The sequence below is a fragment of the Bufo bufo genome, chromosome 6, assembly GCF_905171765.1.
Source record: "Bufo bufo chromosome 6, aBufBuf1.1, whole genome shotgun sequence".
NCBI lineage: Eukaryota > Metazoa > Chordata > Amphibia > Anura > Bufonidae > Bufo > Bufo bufo.
In genome coordinates, this window is record NC_053394.1 from 364,182,918 (window position 1) to 364,200,762 (window position 17,845).

The 17,845-nt window shown below is 41.4% G+C and overlaps 1 protein-coding gene across 1 annotated transcript in view; it reads left to right on the forward strand.

The window, feature by feature from the left end:
• The window catches only part of LOC121003350 (lysosomal alpha-glucosidase-like), a 74,311-nt gene extending 58,389 nt beyond the window's left edge, over positions 1–15,922 (forward strand). The window contains exons 13-20 of the mRNA XM_040435119.1: positions 3,146–3,279; positions 6,283–6,434; positions 8,490–8,638; positions 9,387–9,528; positions 10,946–11,044; positions 12,556–12,720; positions 12,811–12,963; positions 15,601–15,922. Coding sequence (XP_040291053.1) covers positions 3,146–3,279; positions 6,283–6,434; positions 8,490–8,638; positions 9,387–9,528; positions 10,946–11,044; positions 12,556–12,720; positions 12,811–12,963; positions 15,601–15,663 — 1,057 coding nt within the window. The 3' untranslated portion in view covers positions 15,664–15,922. The remainder of the gene's footprint in view (positions 1–3,145; positions 3,280–6,282; positions 6,435–8,489; positions 8,639–9,386; positions 9,529–10,945; positions 11,045–12,555; positions 12,721–12,810; positions 12,964–15,600) is intronic.
• The last annotated feature ends 1,923 nt before the right edge of the window (positions 15,923–17,845 follow it).

The following is a 17,845-nucleotide window of genomic DNA, read 5'->3' on the forward strand; positions in this document are numbered from 1 at the left end:
TTAAGGATGCGGCAATACCAAATACACTACTCACAAAAAGTTAGGGATATTTGGCTTGTGGGTGAAATTTTATGATAAACCCAAATGCACTCTAACCTTTACAGTTGAACTTAATGTGACCTTCTCTAAACTTTTGAATGCACATGTCCAACTGTTCAATGTTTACATACTTTTTGCACAACTTGCTGTTCTCTAACAAGGAGCTTAATGGCAAAATTCACAACAGGTGTTTGATCCATGAATCGTCCAATAAATTTCCTGGTTCAATTAGAATTAGTATTTAAACAATTAGTATTAAAAAATGTGTTTAATTCAAATAATTTTTTCAATGAAAAATGTGTATTTTTTAACTTGGAGATTCTTTTTATTTTAATAAAACTTTAACTTTTTTTTAACCATTTACGAGTCCCACAATGGAACTTTAGCAGGCAATCAGTTGATCGCTTCTATAATACACTATCAGTGTTAGGATCCATTCACATGTCCGTAGTGTATTGCAGATCCACAAATTGCGGATCCGCAATACACCCGGCCTGCACCCCCATATAACTGCCTATTCTTATCCGCAATTGCGGACAAGAATAGGACATGTTCTATTTTTTTTCGGATCCGCGGACCGGAAGTTCGGGGCTGCGCTCTGGAAATGCGGATGCGGACAGAACACTGTGTGCTGTCCGCATCCATTCCTGCCCCATAGAGAATGAATGGGATAATTGCGGAACGGAGGCGGACCCATTCTACGGACGTGTGAATGGACCCTTATCCATACAGGCACCTGTCTGGCACAGCCTGATAGCCATACACTGCAGGCAGCCCTAGGCCTTCATTAGGCCTGCAGTTGCCATGCTAAGGCTTTATTCACATAGTCAGTCAGTGTTCAGTCAGTGATTTCCATCACTGATTTTGAGCCAAAACCAGGACTGGAGCCTACACAAAACAGGTGTATATATTTCCCTTATATGTCTGTATGTTTCCCTTATGTCTGTGGAGGCTCCAATCCTGTTTTGGCTCACAATTACTGATGGAAATCACTGACCAAATAAGGCATAAGAAAGAGAGATGATGATGCTTGACAGAGGAAGCTCACTCCCTCTAAAACGCTTAGATGCCACGGGCGCTAGCGGATGCTGCATCTAAGAGGTTAAACTCCCCTGATCGGCACTTCTGCCAGTACGGGCTGTTAAAGCAGGAGCCCAGCTTTTATGTGAGAGCCACAATTCTGCTCTGCACTGCACAGGAGACCCATGCAGTGCTTAGGCTTGGTCACCTTAAAAAGGCAAGGGTCACTTATGGGCCTTAGGCTAGACCGCTGCCTTTTTATGTTAACCAAGCCTAAAAAAAGGCAACTAGCGCTCACTAACGTGTTAGAGCTGTTGTCCAGTATTTTTTATATTGATTGCCTATCTGAAACCTCTGCTTATCAGCTGTTCCAGAGTAGCCCCTGTCCAAGAAATTTGTGATGGAATTACACAGCTCAATCCATTATGTAGTGAATGGGGTTGGTTACTGCAGCTCTGTTCCCATTGACGTGAAACTAGATGGTGAGCTCATTACTTTTGATAGTTTTCGTTTGACATGGAGGCTTTTTTGGGTAATTTTATATGCTCACATGGTGGTTTGACATGATCACAGCCATTTTACATCTTTAAACGTAAATGTGAATGTTCCATTCCAATGACATCAAGCCAATATCTTGGAATCAGCTATATTTACACCATTTGGGGAAAATAAGAAAGTCGAACTCAGAGTTTTGTTTCTGAATGCAGTCAGAAACCCTAGAAGGTTGCGTTTTAAGGATTTTGCATAGGTTATATCATTAATATGGTTACTTCAGTAGCTGTCATCAGTGCAGTTTTCCTGGAAAATCTTCATAATGTGCTCTGCTGGTAGGACTGGGTCAAGGTTGGTTGATAAGGCGACGACATGTGTTGCACCAATGTTGCTCGACAACATGCTGCGACTGCGACACGACAGTAGCAAAAAATCCATCCAAGATGGATTTTCCTGTGACTGTCGCGTGGCAGTCACATGTCGCAGTGCGACACCATAGACTATCATTATAAAAATTGTCGCGCAACATTGGTGTGACATCAATGTCGCGCGACACATGCTGCAGTGTAGTTGTGCCCTATGTGTCGCGCGACTGTCGTTGTGTAGCCCTAGCCTAAAAGGGAGCAATTGTGGCAGGGACACATTATTACCATTGAGGGAGTTGTCCTACTCCTATCTGCTGGGGTTTCTCAACTTTAGAGCATCATTAATAAAGGTTATATTTTTGATAAATAACCCTTGCTCAGTGATGGAAGAGACTATGCTGAACACTAAAGTTTCATATGGCTTACAATTACTGTAAGGCCTCATGCACACGACTGTTGTTGTGTTCCGTTCCGCAAAATGGGGTTCCGTTGTTCCGTGATCCGTTTCCGTTTTTGTTTCCGTGTGTCTTCCTTTATTTTTGGAGGACCACCAAACATAAAGGAAAGTAAAAAAAAAAGTCTAAGAGAGCTTTGCCATGCAAATGATTGGAAAAAAACAGACGCGGACGCGCGGATGACAATCTTGGGTGCCTCCGCGTTTTTTAGCGGTCCCATTGACTTGAATGGGTCCGCGAACCGTTTTCTGCGAAAATAGGTTATATTTTTTTGACGGACTGGAACCACGGATCACGGACGCGGATGGCAAACGGTGCATTAGCCGAGTTTTCAACGCAGAAAATCACGAAAAATGCAGCAACGGACACGGAATAAAACAACGGTCACGTGCATGATGCCTAAGGCTGGTAAACTTGTGAATTATTTCCTAGAAACCTGTGAGGGAGGTCATCCATGATAAGTGCTGCACTCTGCAGGAACTATTGCAGCACGTCTTTATTGGTGTCTTTGTCTGCCTCTGAAAAGGCGATGTATGATAGACCTTTGAGGCAGACACTTTTATCTCCTTTTGCTGAAAAAGATACTGATAAGCCCAAGACATATACCAAGACAAACTGTGGGAAGACATCAGTCACTGGTTGCTGCCTCCTTCTGGCAGTCAGCAGAAACGTCATGACAGTCGAAAAAAATGCCAGAAGTAGCCTGCAGATCTGCAGCAAAACCCACACGATGTTTAATTCATAGATTTTTTCATTTTTCATCTATTTTGTCAGTGCTCTGATAAGAATTAGAGGAAAACGTCCCTTTGTGATTTCTCGATCCACGTTCGCCAGTCATGGTCGATATGCAGGTCATTGGACAGGGGATGTAGAGAGCACCTGGGAACAGCTGTATTACTCTATACCTGGTAAGAGGTGTTTCATTTTATCTCCAGTGTTCCTTTAAAGAGATGATCCAGGCATAGTCTCCTGCCTGATCTTACATCGGACATGGAGAGATTCAACTGCACACTGAGCAGCCGTCAATATCCAGTTTATTGTGCATAGATCCCATTGACAAAAAGGGAGTGGTATTGAACTTTTATTTGGTTTTCTTAAAAACTTATCGGTAGCAACTAATATATACAAAAGTAAAGGGTATATTAGACTGCCAGATTCTGTGCCCGATAATCGCTAACGAGCATTCCTATGAACGCTCATTAGGAATCATCTGGCAGACTGGCATTGATTGCCCGATAAACAAGCTCATTCATTGGGCAGTCTAGATCTTTCAGCATGCTCATGAGTGTATGCTCGTTGGAGTAATACTTTTGGGATTAGTTACTGTGCTCACACCAGATTACTGGGGTCTTTATCAAGCCCTATGATAATCTGGCTGGGTGGGAATCCACTCTATTGTATACCCTCACATCGGCAAAGTGGAGAACCCCACCCTGAAAAGTGCAACCCCAGACCGGAACTAGAACCTAATCCCTAACCTGCGTACATGCTCGACCCTATTCTCCTATGCATTTCTCAAGTGTTATCACCTGGCTCATCAGGGAGTAAAAGGGAGCATGGGGTCAAGAACAAAAAACGTCAGTAGCAAGTTGTCGACGTCCTCAACAGCCAATCACAGTAAATAGGTTTTTCATACCCCTACTGTCATTATATGTGATTGAACTGGTCCTGTCCTGTCTCCTGTGGATAAAGTGTTCATTTACCATGGACACCTACATAACGCATCTACCAGCATTGCATTACAGCGATGCATTACAGATATCGTTACACTCTGATGAGAGTATCATCTATTATATACATACACAGGCCTGGATTTAATTCAGATGGGCTAATCTCTGAAGAGTCATTTTACCACACCATCGAATTCAGACGTGTCTCGGTAGGAGACCACTAGGAACATTTCACCGTGGAAAGCTGCATGGCCTGTGAGCAAATTACCCCAAGAGTTTCTCAATAATGTGATGGCATAGAATACAGTGCATTACCATATCTAGAATACTAGAATGGAATACTAGACCAATTAGGAAACCATGGGTAGACCTGGAGGAGAGTTGTGTGTGGTGCCCGCTCAACCAGGTTACATGGAAAACAGCTTATAATAGCGACCTATACAGAGAAACCAAAAGGTCTCCCTACACGAACAATACAATAAAAATCTGGCAGAGAAAACAAAAAAAGACCAAAATTATTACCCCCGACCCCGGTAATCTCCCACTCCTCACACTAATACCTAAAAAACTTAGATCCATTATAAATAAACTGCTCAATTGGAAGCCAGGGCGTGATACCACTTTGAAAGAAGTACTAAACGGGGAAAATCTTATGAGCTGGGATTTATGCAAAAACTCAAATATAATTCCTAAACTAACAGAAAAAGAACACTCTAAACTATATAAACATATTTCAACATTAAATACCAAAGTCAACCAACTTTCCCACTTCAAAGGTATAACCAAGATGATATTGACAAAAAGTCCTTGCCCCCACTCTATTTCCATCATTTATTCAATACTCATTGAAGGAAGTCCCACACCACCATATATTGATAGCTGGGTAAAAGAATTAGGCAAACCCCTAAACGAAAGGGAAAAGGATCTGATTTTAACTTCATGCATTCCTAAGGTTACCTCAGTGGGGTTACAAGAATCACACTACAAGTTGCTATCTAGATGGTACAGAACACCGGTACTCTTAAACAGGATCAATAGCAACATACCATCAAAATGCTGGAGATGTGAGGACCAGGAGGGCTCCCTATCCCATATCTGGGTTCACTGTGACAAAATTGCACCATTATGGGAGAAATTTAACCTCATCTTGTCTGAATACTACAGCTATCCAGTTAAACTAGACAGAGAATTGATTTTACTAGGCTTAGTTAAACAAGATAACCGCATAATGAGGGATAGACTCTTCCCCTTCCTAATCACCTCTTTTAAAGCCCTTATCCCGAAATATTGGATGAGTACAGACATACCGACAATAAAAGAGTGGCTTTCAGAGATCAATCTGATAAATAGCTTCGAAAGAATTAAGTGGTCATCTCTAGGGAACTATAAAAAATACTTAGAAATCTGGTCGAAGTGGAATAGCTTCATCTCCTCGGAGAAAATCAATATATTTCTGGATTGATAGGTTTTTACTAATAAAGAAATCCTGATTTCAGAATTTACGTGACATGTGACATTACCTTTTGGTTTTTACGTTTTCTGTTTGTGTTTTTTGTTTGTTATTTTGATCTTCCCCTCCCCTTTCCTCTCCCTCCCTCTCCCTTCTTACCTTGGATTAGCATACAACACACTTTCTTGCAATAGGAAAAGAAGGAAATATGAAGATTTAAGTATAAGCTCCCAAATCTCAAATACCTTAATGATATGCTAAATGATTATTTTGCTTTATAATCTGCTATGCAGTTTAATAGTAGTAATGAATAACACATTGAAAACTATGTTGTAAACATTTATTTTGAATGTCATGCTTTTCCATTATTATGTTATAAAAACATTGTTCTTTTTTGGAAAAAATTCTTTTAAATAAACTTAAATTTACAAGAATACAGTGCATTAACACCCAGACACATTATCATAGGGCTTGATAGAGTCCTAATCCCAAAATTATTACTCCTTCATTCGCGAGTTACTTTTACATTTATTGCTTGCTACCTATGAGTTTCTAAGATAACCAAATAAAAGTTATACTTTAGACACAATATCATTGCCTTCTAGGATTTTGCTGTTGGGTCTATTAGGGTCTATTAGGCATTGCTGTAGATCCTACTATTCAGAATAGGACCTGTCCATGATGCTTGGCATTGAGTGGCTGCCCGATGTGAGTTTGGGCTAGAGAGTATGGTTGTACTATCCTTTTAACCAAATAACAATTCTAATAAGGCTTCTTTCCTTCCTTTGCAGCTATACTACTGTTTAATATGTATGGGGTTCCTTTAGTTGGAGCAGATCTTTGTGGATTTGTGGGTAATGTAACAGAAGAACTTTGTGTGCGCTGGAGTCAGGTCGGTGCATTTTATCCATTTATGAGGAACCACAACACACTTTATGCAACGGTAAGAAAATGTGTTCCCTCATGCTTTTTATGATACCATACATTTAATAAGGACATATGCCTATTTCTGTATTAGAATTACTTGTTTTATGCAAATCAACTGTTATGGTATGTCAGTGTTTTGGGAATCATTGGTCATCATGGGCAAAGAGGCCCTTTTGATCTTGTTTTGAGCTTGCTGACTGGACGAACGCAGAAGACCTTCAGATCAGCTCTCACTCAATGTATTTCTGAAATGTGGTGTATCCATATCTTTATGTGTCTTAATTGAAATGCCATACTAGTTCATAGGAAAGAAAACTCATACAAATCTTTATAAAAAATAAAGTCAGCACAGCAGGATAGTATAGTATAGTGTTAGTAAACAAATGAAACAAGGCTGCATACAACCCTCTCAAAATAAAGGAATAAAAAGATACCGTACACCTTAATACGTATGGACAAAACAAACCTAAAATATATGCCCTGGTTCCAAAAGTCCATGATAACCAGACTTTGTAGGTCTTCTGATGACAGGGAGCAGTCTTTGTAGGATCTTAGTTTCTTCCAGCCTGTCATCATGGTTAAGTTTTGCCACTGATGGTCAGATCCCCCAAAAATGGGATGTATTCCTTATGTCAATAATGCTACAGTGGTTGATGATGGTACTGGTGCTACTGCAACTGCCATGGTTGGTCTTGTGTACCAATGTAAGGGGAAATCATCCTTAGATTAATCCTTCTGTTGTTCAGATGCCCTCTCTGGTCATTAATGCATCTGCTACTGTGGAGCAGAGAGCTGGCTAAAAATTAGCAAGCCTGACCTGGAAACCAAGAAGACAATTATACTATTTTGTCTTTAGAGTCCAGATATGTCTATCTACGTCTCTCATGACCTTTTATAGCTTGGCAAGCAGACAACTGGTCAATATTGACAAAATGCTGAGTGACAGTAGCTTCTTTGTGTGCCTCCATATTCTTAGTCATCTTCCTCCTCCGAATCCTAGCTAGTATCTCCACAAGCAGTGCCAGACACTGCATCAGGGGTTTTGCCCCCTTTTTCCTTGTGGTCAACCAACATATGATTGTCACTCTCTTTTCCTAATCTCCTAGTAGGCCACCAACAAAAAGGTGGTGTGGAATAAGGGTGAAAAAGTGGTTATCCACACACAATCTGGCAACAAATCGGGTCACCTCTTCAAAAGTTCTGAGCATTCCTTAATGAGCTGCCAATGTCTCATAGGCACAATCAGCTGTGCTACATTGGATACTGTAGTTATCCACATCGGACCTCTAGAACATAAGATGAGTGCACTTACACACAGTGAACATGGTCATTTTGTGGCAGTATGAGACATGCGGATGGGAACTGGGAAGAGGACTCTTGGAAGGAACATGGGAAGTTGGAGCACCTGCATCCACAAAAGCTAGGAGTGCAAAGTGTTACCTCCAGAGAACTGAGGAACAGACATGACCCTGTTGTTTTTATGTGGGAGGATGCCTCCCTTTCATCACTTGACCAAGTGATATGACTAAAGGGGAGCAGGTCATCACTAAGATCAGTCATTGGCTACAGAGGCATCAAAGATGTTGATGGCAGACAATCTGAGCAAGTCAGCTGAGCCCATGGAATGCAGGTGCTGGGACCCAGCGGCAGCGAGCAGGTAAGTATCCTTTTGTTTTGCAGGTCTGGCCAGAAGGGGTGTTTGCCAAACCTACCCCTAAAGATGGCCTGCCTCTTTAAGCTATGTGCACAAGAGGGAGCAGATGAAAACCAGTATGGCTGTAGGATCAGACTACATGGGGGTTTGTTTGTAGTCTATTATTATAGAGACACATATGTCTGCACATGAGCTGTAGTAAAAAGACAATGTGCAAACGTGCTTCTAAGGGGCTGCAAATCTGTACATGGGCTGCAATCTATTCAACTCTGTGTCTGCAGAATTGTATGCATATCTCCAACCATAAATGAGACCATGAATGTGCAGTGCATTTGATGTGCACGTTTATAGTTCTTGCTACATGTGTGCATTGCCATCATACGTACAGTAACCGTCACCTTGTTTGTGCATTTTCAGGCACACGAGCCATTTGCCTTTTGTAAAGAATCTGTAAACGCCATCAGAGCGGCTGTGTTAAAGCGTTACATGATGCTTCCCTATCTGTACACTTTGTTCCACAAGGCTCACATTTCAGGAGATACTGTGGCAAGAGCACTTTTTGTAGAGTAAGTACATTTACAGGGGGCTTACACGGTTAGAATAACATGGCTGGTTTCTTCCAAAAACAGTGCCACACCTGTCCACAGGTTATGTTTGGTATTGCAGCTCATTCCCATTCACTTCAGTGAAGTCGAGCTGCCATACCAGACAAACCCTTAGACAGAAAAGAAAGCCTATATGTGTCTAATTCTGGACTACTTCTTTAAATGCCATCTGTCAGCAGATTTGTCCCTATGACTGTATACTGTGGGATACCAGCTCACTATATCTGCGGTAGGAATGTATCCGCGTGCTCGGTGTCCTGGTTTTTCAACCTCCTTGTTCAGGTACATAGAAAATGAGTAAAATTAGACTCCAGCACTCACTTTTTTTCGAAGTATCAAGTTCTCCATTTATTCAAGTTTACACACGGATAATACAGGGCTCAAGATCTCTCTTGGTACAAGCTGTTTTTGACGCGTTTCGAAAAGTCTTATTCGTAAAAGTGAGCCTCTAGGAGTAATGGCAACGCCCCCATTGCTCCTAGAGGCTCATTTGCATATATAAAAACACAATTTTTCTCAGCAATGCGGACACATATGAACATGGGACCAACACAGATGCCTTCAGCTGCCCAGCGCACATGTAACAGGTCAGCCAGTGTCATAGGTACAAATCTGTTGACAGATGCCCTTTAAATTTATCAGATTGGAACTCCTTTTTCCATATTATTGACGAGTATTAAATATTAAAGGTCCACATTTCCTTCGATAGGTTTCCATCTGACAGAAATACCTGGACAATTGATCGCCAATTTCTTTGGGGAGAAGCTTTATATATCACTCCTGTCTTGGAAGAGGGGAAAACTGAAGTAAACGGATATTTTCCTGCTGGGGTGTGGTATGATCTGGTTTCGGTATGTTTCATTATGTAACTTACATTTTATACATTGGATAAAACGTCATAAATAGAAATGATAGAAAAAGAATGCTTATTTCAATACTAATATAAATCTAGGGTTCTAAATGATGGTGCGTTCACATCTGCGTTCTGGATTCCGTTATGACATGGTTATAGTGGAAAATAACGGAATCCATAAGACGGAAGGACGGATCCGTTCTTCTGCCCATAGACTTGTATTATGACGGAATGCAAAACGGAAGCCTTTAAAAGGCATTCCGTTTTGATCCGTCTTAATAGAAGTCTATGGGAATTATGACGGATCCGTCTGGGTCCCGTTATGCAAGACGGCAAACAAAGTCCTGTCCACAGGACTTTTTTCTCCGTTCTGCATAGCGGAAACCAGACGGATCCGTTATAATTCCCATAGACTTCTATTAAGACGGATCAAAACAGAATACCTTTTAAAGGCTTCCATTTTGCATTCTTCCATAATACAAGTCTATGGGCAGAAGAACGGATCCGTCCTTCCGTCTTATGGATTCCGTTATTTTCCGTTATAACGGAAAGCCATAACAGAATCCCTAACGCTAGTGTGAACCCACCCTTAAAAAGAAAAGTGTGTGGTGTATTTCCTCTCTAATATAATATGTGAAAGAATTGATAAAATAGCATTGGTGACATTGCAAAGTGCTGGGACCTCCGCCGTATGAAGAATGGATATCTCTTGCCCCTGTTTTGCAAGGTGAGGCGGTCTCTGTCATCCAGATGGGACTTGTCTAAGGAATTGTCAAAAAAAAATACAGAAATTCTATTAGATTTACATAATTATTGACATGATTTTCAATATTTTTGAACTCAAAGGATTTTTAACATTTCCTGTGAAGAGATCTATACTTCCCGTCTCTGGGGCGGTCTTCACCGGCCTTCCAGTTCCCCACCTGTTAATTTCTAGACAAATTGGTTCACGTCCGCTGCTGCATCTAATAACCTGCTTCAGCAGTGACGTGCTGCTGAGGCCAGTCGTTGGCTGCAGTGGTGTACGTGACCCCGCCTGGAGGGTTGCAAGCCAGTGACCAGCCCCTCGGCACTGGAACGGAGAGGCAGGGAGCAGGCAAGTGTGTATTTTGTTTTAGGTACAGTTAACATAGGAGTAGAAGCTGGAATACCCCTTTAAAGCTCATGTCTACATTCAGTGAACCTCATTTTCTGTGGAAGTAGACAGAAGGGGACCAGAAGTGCAGTAAAGACAGCCAGGGAACCATGGACCCAAAACGGAGTGACGGGAATCAAATAAGTATAGATCTCTTCACAGATATTGCTGGCGGAGGGAGGTAAATTAAAAAACAAAATACTGGGCAACCCTGTTAAGTTCAATAATATGATATTTTTTCCCACTGTCAATGAACTTATTATTTCTCTTCCTTTGACAGGGTGCTGGATTTGAAAGTAAAGGAGAATGGTTTACTCTTCCAGCACCTCTAGACACTATAAATTTGCACATTAGAGGTGGCTACATTATACCGGCACAGGTAAGAAGTATAGGCTCACACAAAACACGCTCCGCCCTTTTGCACATATTTTTTAGCAAAATTGGGCCATCTTACCACAGCTCGATAACATGTGACATATTCTCACTTACGGGATCTTCATCCACTCCATTTAAATGAACAAAGATATATTTATTTAAATGAATATTTAAATATGTATTTAGATTATTTTTTTTTTAGGCAGAGATTGTGTCCTCCCTCTCAGTGTTGCCCTAGGCTGCTGCCTACTGTTCAGTCACTGAGGAAACCACAGGTCTAACCATGGGATTTCAGGGGTTTAATGGTAGAGAACAGAGTTTTTATTTACTTATCTTCCCATTTAAGGAGAAAACTTGATGCCTGTAGGTGCATGTGGACATACGCATCCAAATGCACTAGTAGTAGTAAAAACTTTGTATTCGTCTTATTCCTGGTTGAAAGAATTCTTGAAATGGTTGTAATCTGATAAATTTTTCGTTTCATTATACACCGATACTTTAAAACCTTATTCTTACTCAGAGGCATAAGTCATCCCCCAATTTATGACCTATTTATTTTTACCCAAAAATGGGGAAGTGATTTTTCAAGATCCACTCTGTTGGGGAGAATTAAATCAAGACCAGCGTTGCCTACATTGATCTTCATATCCCCTGCGCCAGCAGAAGATGTGCTTAATTTACGATGTGGTGCATGCCTAGTCATTAATATAAGCGCATCGTCCGGCAGTCTGTGACCCAAGAATAATATCCACTCCAGCTTGTAGTTGGTGTAGATTTCAGTAATGGTTTATGTCATAAAACTGGCATAAACCGTGATAAATCTGCCGAAGCCGATTGCCCTACCCACTCCACAGTCACACCAAAGATTTTTGAGTAAATAGACCTGCTGTTTTTTATCTTTTTACACCAGTTTTCTAGTGTATGGGGGTTGATAAATCTCCCCTTGCGTCTCAAAAAGTTTTCCACCAATTTTTCTTGGAGAAAAGTCGTGATTAAAGGGGTTTTTAGAGATCTTTTTACCCAGGCCCCCCCCCCCCCCCTCCCGATCAGCTGTTTGAGAAGACACTGGTGCTCACAGTAGCGATGCCTCCATCTTGCAGCTTTGCCTAGGTAAAGTGATGTCACATTCATTGGTCACACGGCCTAGGTGTAGCTCAGCTCCATTGAAGTGATACCAAGCACAGCCACTGTACAGTGTATGGTGATGTGCTTGGTGAACAGGGAGCAAGCCACTGTGCTACTGAGAGCTCCGATCCCTTTTCAAACCGCTGATTGGCCGGGGTCCCGGGTGTCAGACCCTTATCTAACAGATACTGATGAGCTATCTAGAGGATAAGTCATCAGTAAAAAGAGCTAGAAAAACATTTTTAATGTCCTTGAAAACCATGTTCTACTGTAGACATAAGAAGCAGTGCTGGAATCAGATTGCCCATCACTATCTGGTGACACATTCCCTTTAGTCCCAAAATGATTGTCCCAAAATAATTTTTCTTGTTGTATGCATCTGATCCACAGGAGCCTGGAATGACCACAAAAGAATCACGAAAGAACAGTCTATACCTCCTAGTAGCACTTACAGCAAGTGGATTTTCCAAAGGGGACCTATACTGGGATGACGGAGACAGTTTAGACACATATCAGAAGGGAGATTATAGCATGATTCTCTTCAAGGCACATAATGTAAGTCATCTATTGTCATAATGACTAAATTGGTACTTCAGACTTTCAAATGTCAACTTATTTTTTTTGTTAATCTTTTCTATTTCTCAGAATGTTCTTCAGAATGAGGTGATGCAAATAAAACCTGAAGCTGCAAATCTGAAGCTAGATTTTGTACAAGTGTTTGGTGTAAAGGCTACCCCTTCAAAAGTTCTGGTTAACGGTGTTGTCAGTGAGAATTTCAAGTACTTGCCAGAAACCAAGGTATTTATTTGATAAAAAAAACATATAATTGCTAAAGAAGCAAGTTCCATGCAGGTAGTCAGGTATCCTGTGTATCTTAGGAAATGAAAGGGTTCATCATTTGCTCTCCTCAGCAGTGATGGTCTGTTCGCAGTGTTCGCCAGCGAACACATGCGGGCTGCAATCTTTAGTAAGGTAGACTCACCCGTCTGGCGATGCACAGGTAAGCCCTTACCTGTGCCTGTGCCGCGAGCCGGTCTGAAATCAAATGTGGTCACCGGGAGCAGGCAGTTCCGAGAACAGCCGCCGGGGGCCTTCATCGGGCTGTTCTCGGAACTACCTGCTTCCGGTGACCGCATTTGATTTCTGACCGGCTCGCGGCACAGGCACAGGTAAGGGCTTACCTGTGCATCGCCGGACGGGTGAGTCTACCTTACTAAAGATGGCAGCCCCCATGTGTTCGCTGGCGAACACTGCGAACTGACCATCACTGCTCCTCAGCATAGGTCATCAATTTAAGATTGGTGGAGGTCCAACACCCAGCACCCCTACGATCAGACAGAAAAAAACAAAGCTGGAAACAGAAGGCTGCATCCACTGTACTGCAGCTCAGCTCCCACTACACAGAGGATGGACCATTCTGCTTCTGGCTATGTCCTCTACAACATCTGCCAAAAACAGCTGATTGGTGGAAATGCTTAATGTTGGATCCTCCACTCATCTTATGTTGACGACCTCTGCTCAATATCTAGAAAACCCGGAGAACCACTTTCATTTTTATAACTTTTCATTGATTCTGCTTTTGTCCATTACAAGAAAGCTTCATGCATATGTTGCAGCTATAGAAGCTCAACATGCTACTGTATGGTGCTTTGTATGACGCCATATTCTCCCCTAGATGAGTTGGTTCTAGGTGAGAATAGCTCAGAAACATGATGTTTGATGGATGCCACAATGTTTTTTTCAGAAATTCATACAGAATGGAACCAAAAAATTCCACATGTCTCCATTTGAAATCATAGGCTTATAACGGTACAGTAGTGTCCCATATAAGCACTTAAGCAGGGCCATTTTAACACATTCGCTGGCCTAGTCCAAACCCCACCTCCTGAGAACACTGTTGTTCATTATCTTAAGATATATCCAAAGTCAAACATTATTTAAGAGCAGTGTTTTAGACACATTAATGGGAAAGGTTTTGACATACAGGTGACATTTGAGTGGAGACATTTGCTTTCCATTTTCTCCTCTGTTTGACCCAGACCACCATGAAGACATCTTCCAGCCTCGACTCATCTTTGCAGAGTTTGCCATACAGATGTCTTTGCCTTCTAGCTTTTCCAGTACATCTCCTTCTATTTTCTATCCTACACAAGCTTCCCAACCTTCCACCTTTTTTACAGTACAATCCTGTGGCTTCCCACAGGAGTCCACGCACAGTATAGTGCTCGCATTACAGTTGTAGTGCTTACTAGTGCCCTCACACAGAAAAGTACCCCCTTAGTGCCCTGCAGAAAGTAATAGTGCCCCCCCCCCCACTGCATCTGAACAGTAATAATGCTTCTGATAGTTAATGCGGCCCTGGATATAAGGCTATGGGTGCCATATTACAACTCTGTACTCTAAACAACTTGGAGGTTATACCATAATACAATCGTGTGTATATACCCTTAAGGGGGGTTTTCAGCTTTTACCACAATGTTTAATATAGCTTGGATTGTGCTGTACCTAAAGAAAAATACACACACGTGCTCCTCACCGTTCTGTTACCAAGAGTCTGGCACCTTCTGGTTCTGTCAACTTCTGAACAGGGTCAAGTGTGTCACTGCAGCCAATCACTGTCCTCCATAGGAGATGTGTCCCCAAGAAGCACATGACCCAGCAGTGACATACCGCTTGGGGACACATTACCACTAAGACCTGTGACTAGCTGCAGTGGTGCACGTGACCCCATATGGAGGTTTACACGCTGGGGACTAGGGACACTCAACGCTGGAACAGAGCAGTAGGAAGCAGGTGCGTGTTTTTTTTCTTAAGGTATAGCACAGTCCTGGCTACATTTAAAGGGGTTCTTCAGTTTTACTTTCTGATGATCTCTCCTCTGGATCATCCACCTCGGTGGGGATTCGACACCCGGTAAACAGGGCTTACCCATGCCCAGGCCAGTGATACTAGTCGTGAGGGCACCAGGCCTACGGTAAACAGCGAGAAGGCTGGAGCGCTGCTGCCTTCTCAAACGGCTGATTTGCGAGGTTCCCGAGTGTTGGACCCCCGCTGATCAGATACTGATGATCTATCCAGAGGATAGATCATCAGAAAGAAAAAACTGCAGAACCCCCATTAACACTGGGTAAAAGCTGGAAAACACTTTTAAAGCCAGTGTGTACATCTGGTGAACCATCCCATATAGCAATCGTCATCAGGAATTTTGACGAGTTAAGCAAAACAATGGCAAGATATTTTTAATGACTTTTTCAAAGGGCTTGTTTCATTGGTTTTTGTTACATGATATCTCCACATGACGTGAAATTACATTTAAGTTTAGAATTGCTACATCTGTATGTTAAATTAGATGTCAAATGTCTGTCTGTAAAGTGTTAATCCAGTGCTAATATTATGTATTCATGTAAAATGTTATCTTTGCTTGTCTATTTTCAGCTTCTGAATATTGAGAAGCTTGCTCTACCAATTGGAAAAAAGTTTGAAATCAAATGGTCTTAAGCTTGAAGAGGTGTCTGCAGCTATGGAACAACTTCTTGGTGCTGGATCTACAGGGTGTAGCAAAAGTCTGGATTTTAATTAGGAGGGAGGCTGCATTATGTGATGATAGGAAATGTTTTCGGTTGCCATTTTGAAATCCGGCATATTGAATTCAGATCAGGTTTTTCAGGTGAGCGTATGGCTCATCTGAAATGGCGCATCCTACAGTGCTGTGAAGAGTGTTCATGAAGATTGGATGCCATTTTTAACCATGTGCATCCAGCAAAATGGTGGACACATAGAACATGTCGTTTAACTCCTAAACAGGTAAAAATAGGTCACTTTGTGTGTTTCTGAGTAAATTCTAGCCAAGACTGATGTATGGAAAAACCTGAATTCAACATGGAAGATTTTAAAATGGTGGGCGAAAACTAAATAATGCAGCCTGCCTCCAAATTAATACTTTCACACGGTGGAAGTTCATTTTACACATACAGTATTACACCAGTTAAAAGGGTGTGTCCAGATTTTGCCTCACCCTGTACTTTCATTGCAAATTGGCTACTGCTATTTTAAGACTTATATTCAATCTAGACTGACAATTATCCTAATATCCATGTGTTTATTTTACCGAGCTGAATAAATAAGCTGATTGTGGAGGACAACTACAATTTCAGTTTTATTTTGTACTGTCATAAAAAAAATGCATAGCACAGTTTACCTTAAAGGGTCACTGAGTTTTCATAACATTTTTGATATATTAGAGAGACATATCAAAGGTGCTGGGACCCCCATGATCGCTAGAACATGGATAGAAAAGTGGTTACATATCATGTTCTCTCTCCTCACTGCAAGAGGTGGACTCAACCGAAAGCCTACGGGCTTGTCTCAATTCTGTCCCCTATAATACTGCCTCCTATATACAAGAATATAACTACTATAATACTGCCTCCTATATACAAGAATATAACTACTACTGTATAATACTGCTCCTATGTACAAGAATATAACTACTACTGTATAATACTGCCCCTATGTACAAGAATATAACTACTATAATACTGCTCCTATGTACAAGAATATAACTACTATAGTACTGCCCCTATATACAAGAATATAACTACTATAATACTGCTCCTATGTACAAGAATATAACTACTATAGTACTGCCCTGTGTACAAGAATATAACTACTATGGTACTGCCCCTATATACAAGAATATAACTACTAGAGTACTGCCCTTATGTACAAGAATATACTGTAACTACTATAACACTGCTCCTATATACAAGAATATAACTACTATAGTACTGCCCCTATGTACAAGAATATAGCTAATATAATACTGCTCCTATGTAAAAGAATATTACTACTATAATACTGCTCCTATGTACAATAATATAACTGCTACTGTATAATACTGCTCCTACTGTATGTGTAAGAAAAAAACTACTATAATACTGCTCCTTTGTACAAGAATATAACTACTATAATACTGCTCCTATGTACAAGAATATAACTACTATAATACTGCTCCTATGTACAAGAATATAACTACTACAATACTGCCTCCTATTCAGTAGTATGGAACGCATGATATGCAAGAGCTTATCTCTTCTTGTTCTAACGATCTGTGGGAGTCTCAGCACTCAGATCCCCCCATATCACATCCTTTGATGTGTCTCTATGACATCAAATTTACGGTGGTGAGATAGGACCCCATTGTCTCAATAAGTGCTGCTTGCAGAGCTAGAACCCGCACCTACCTGACATTTATGGCATATCTTGTGAATTTGCCGTAAATGTTCGGATGAGAATACCCCTTTAACTACAAAAATACGGTTGATACTTAGAGCCATAATATGATTGTGAACATGAGCCCTAACAATCTATGTCACAGAGCATGCTCTCTCTAGGTCACAGAGCATGCTCTCTCTAGGTCACAGAGCATGCTCTCTCTGTCACAGAGCATGCTCTCTCTAGGTCACAGAGCATGCTCTCTCTAGGTCACAGAGCATGCTCTCTCTAGGTCACAGAGCATGCTCTCTCTAGGTCACAGAGCATGCTCTCTCTAGGTCACAGAGCATGCTCACTCTAGGTCACAGAGCATGCTCTCTCTAGGTCACAGAGCATGCTCACTCTAGGTCACAGAGCATGCTCACTCTAGGTCACAGAGCATGCTCACTCTAGGTCACAGAGCATG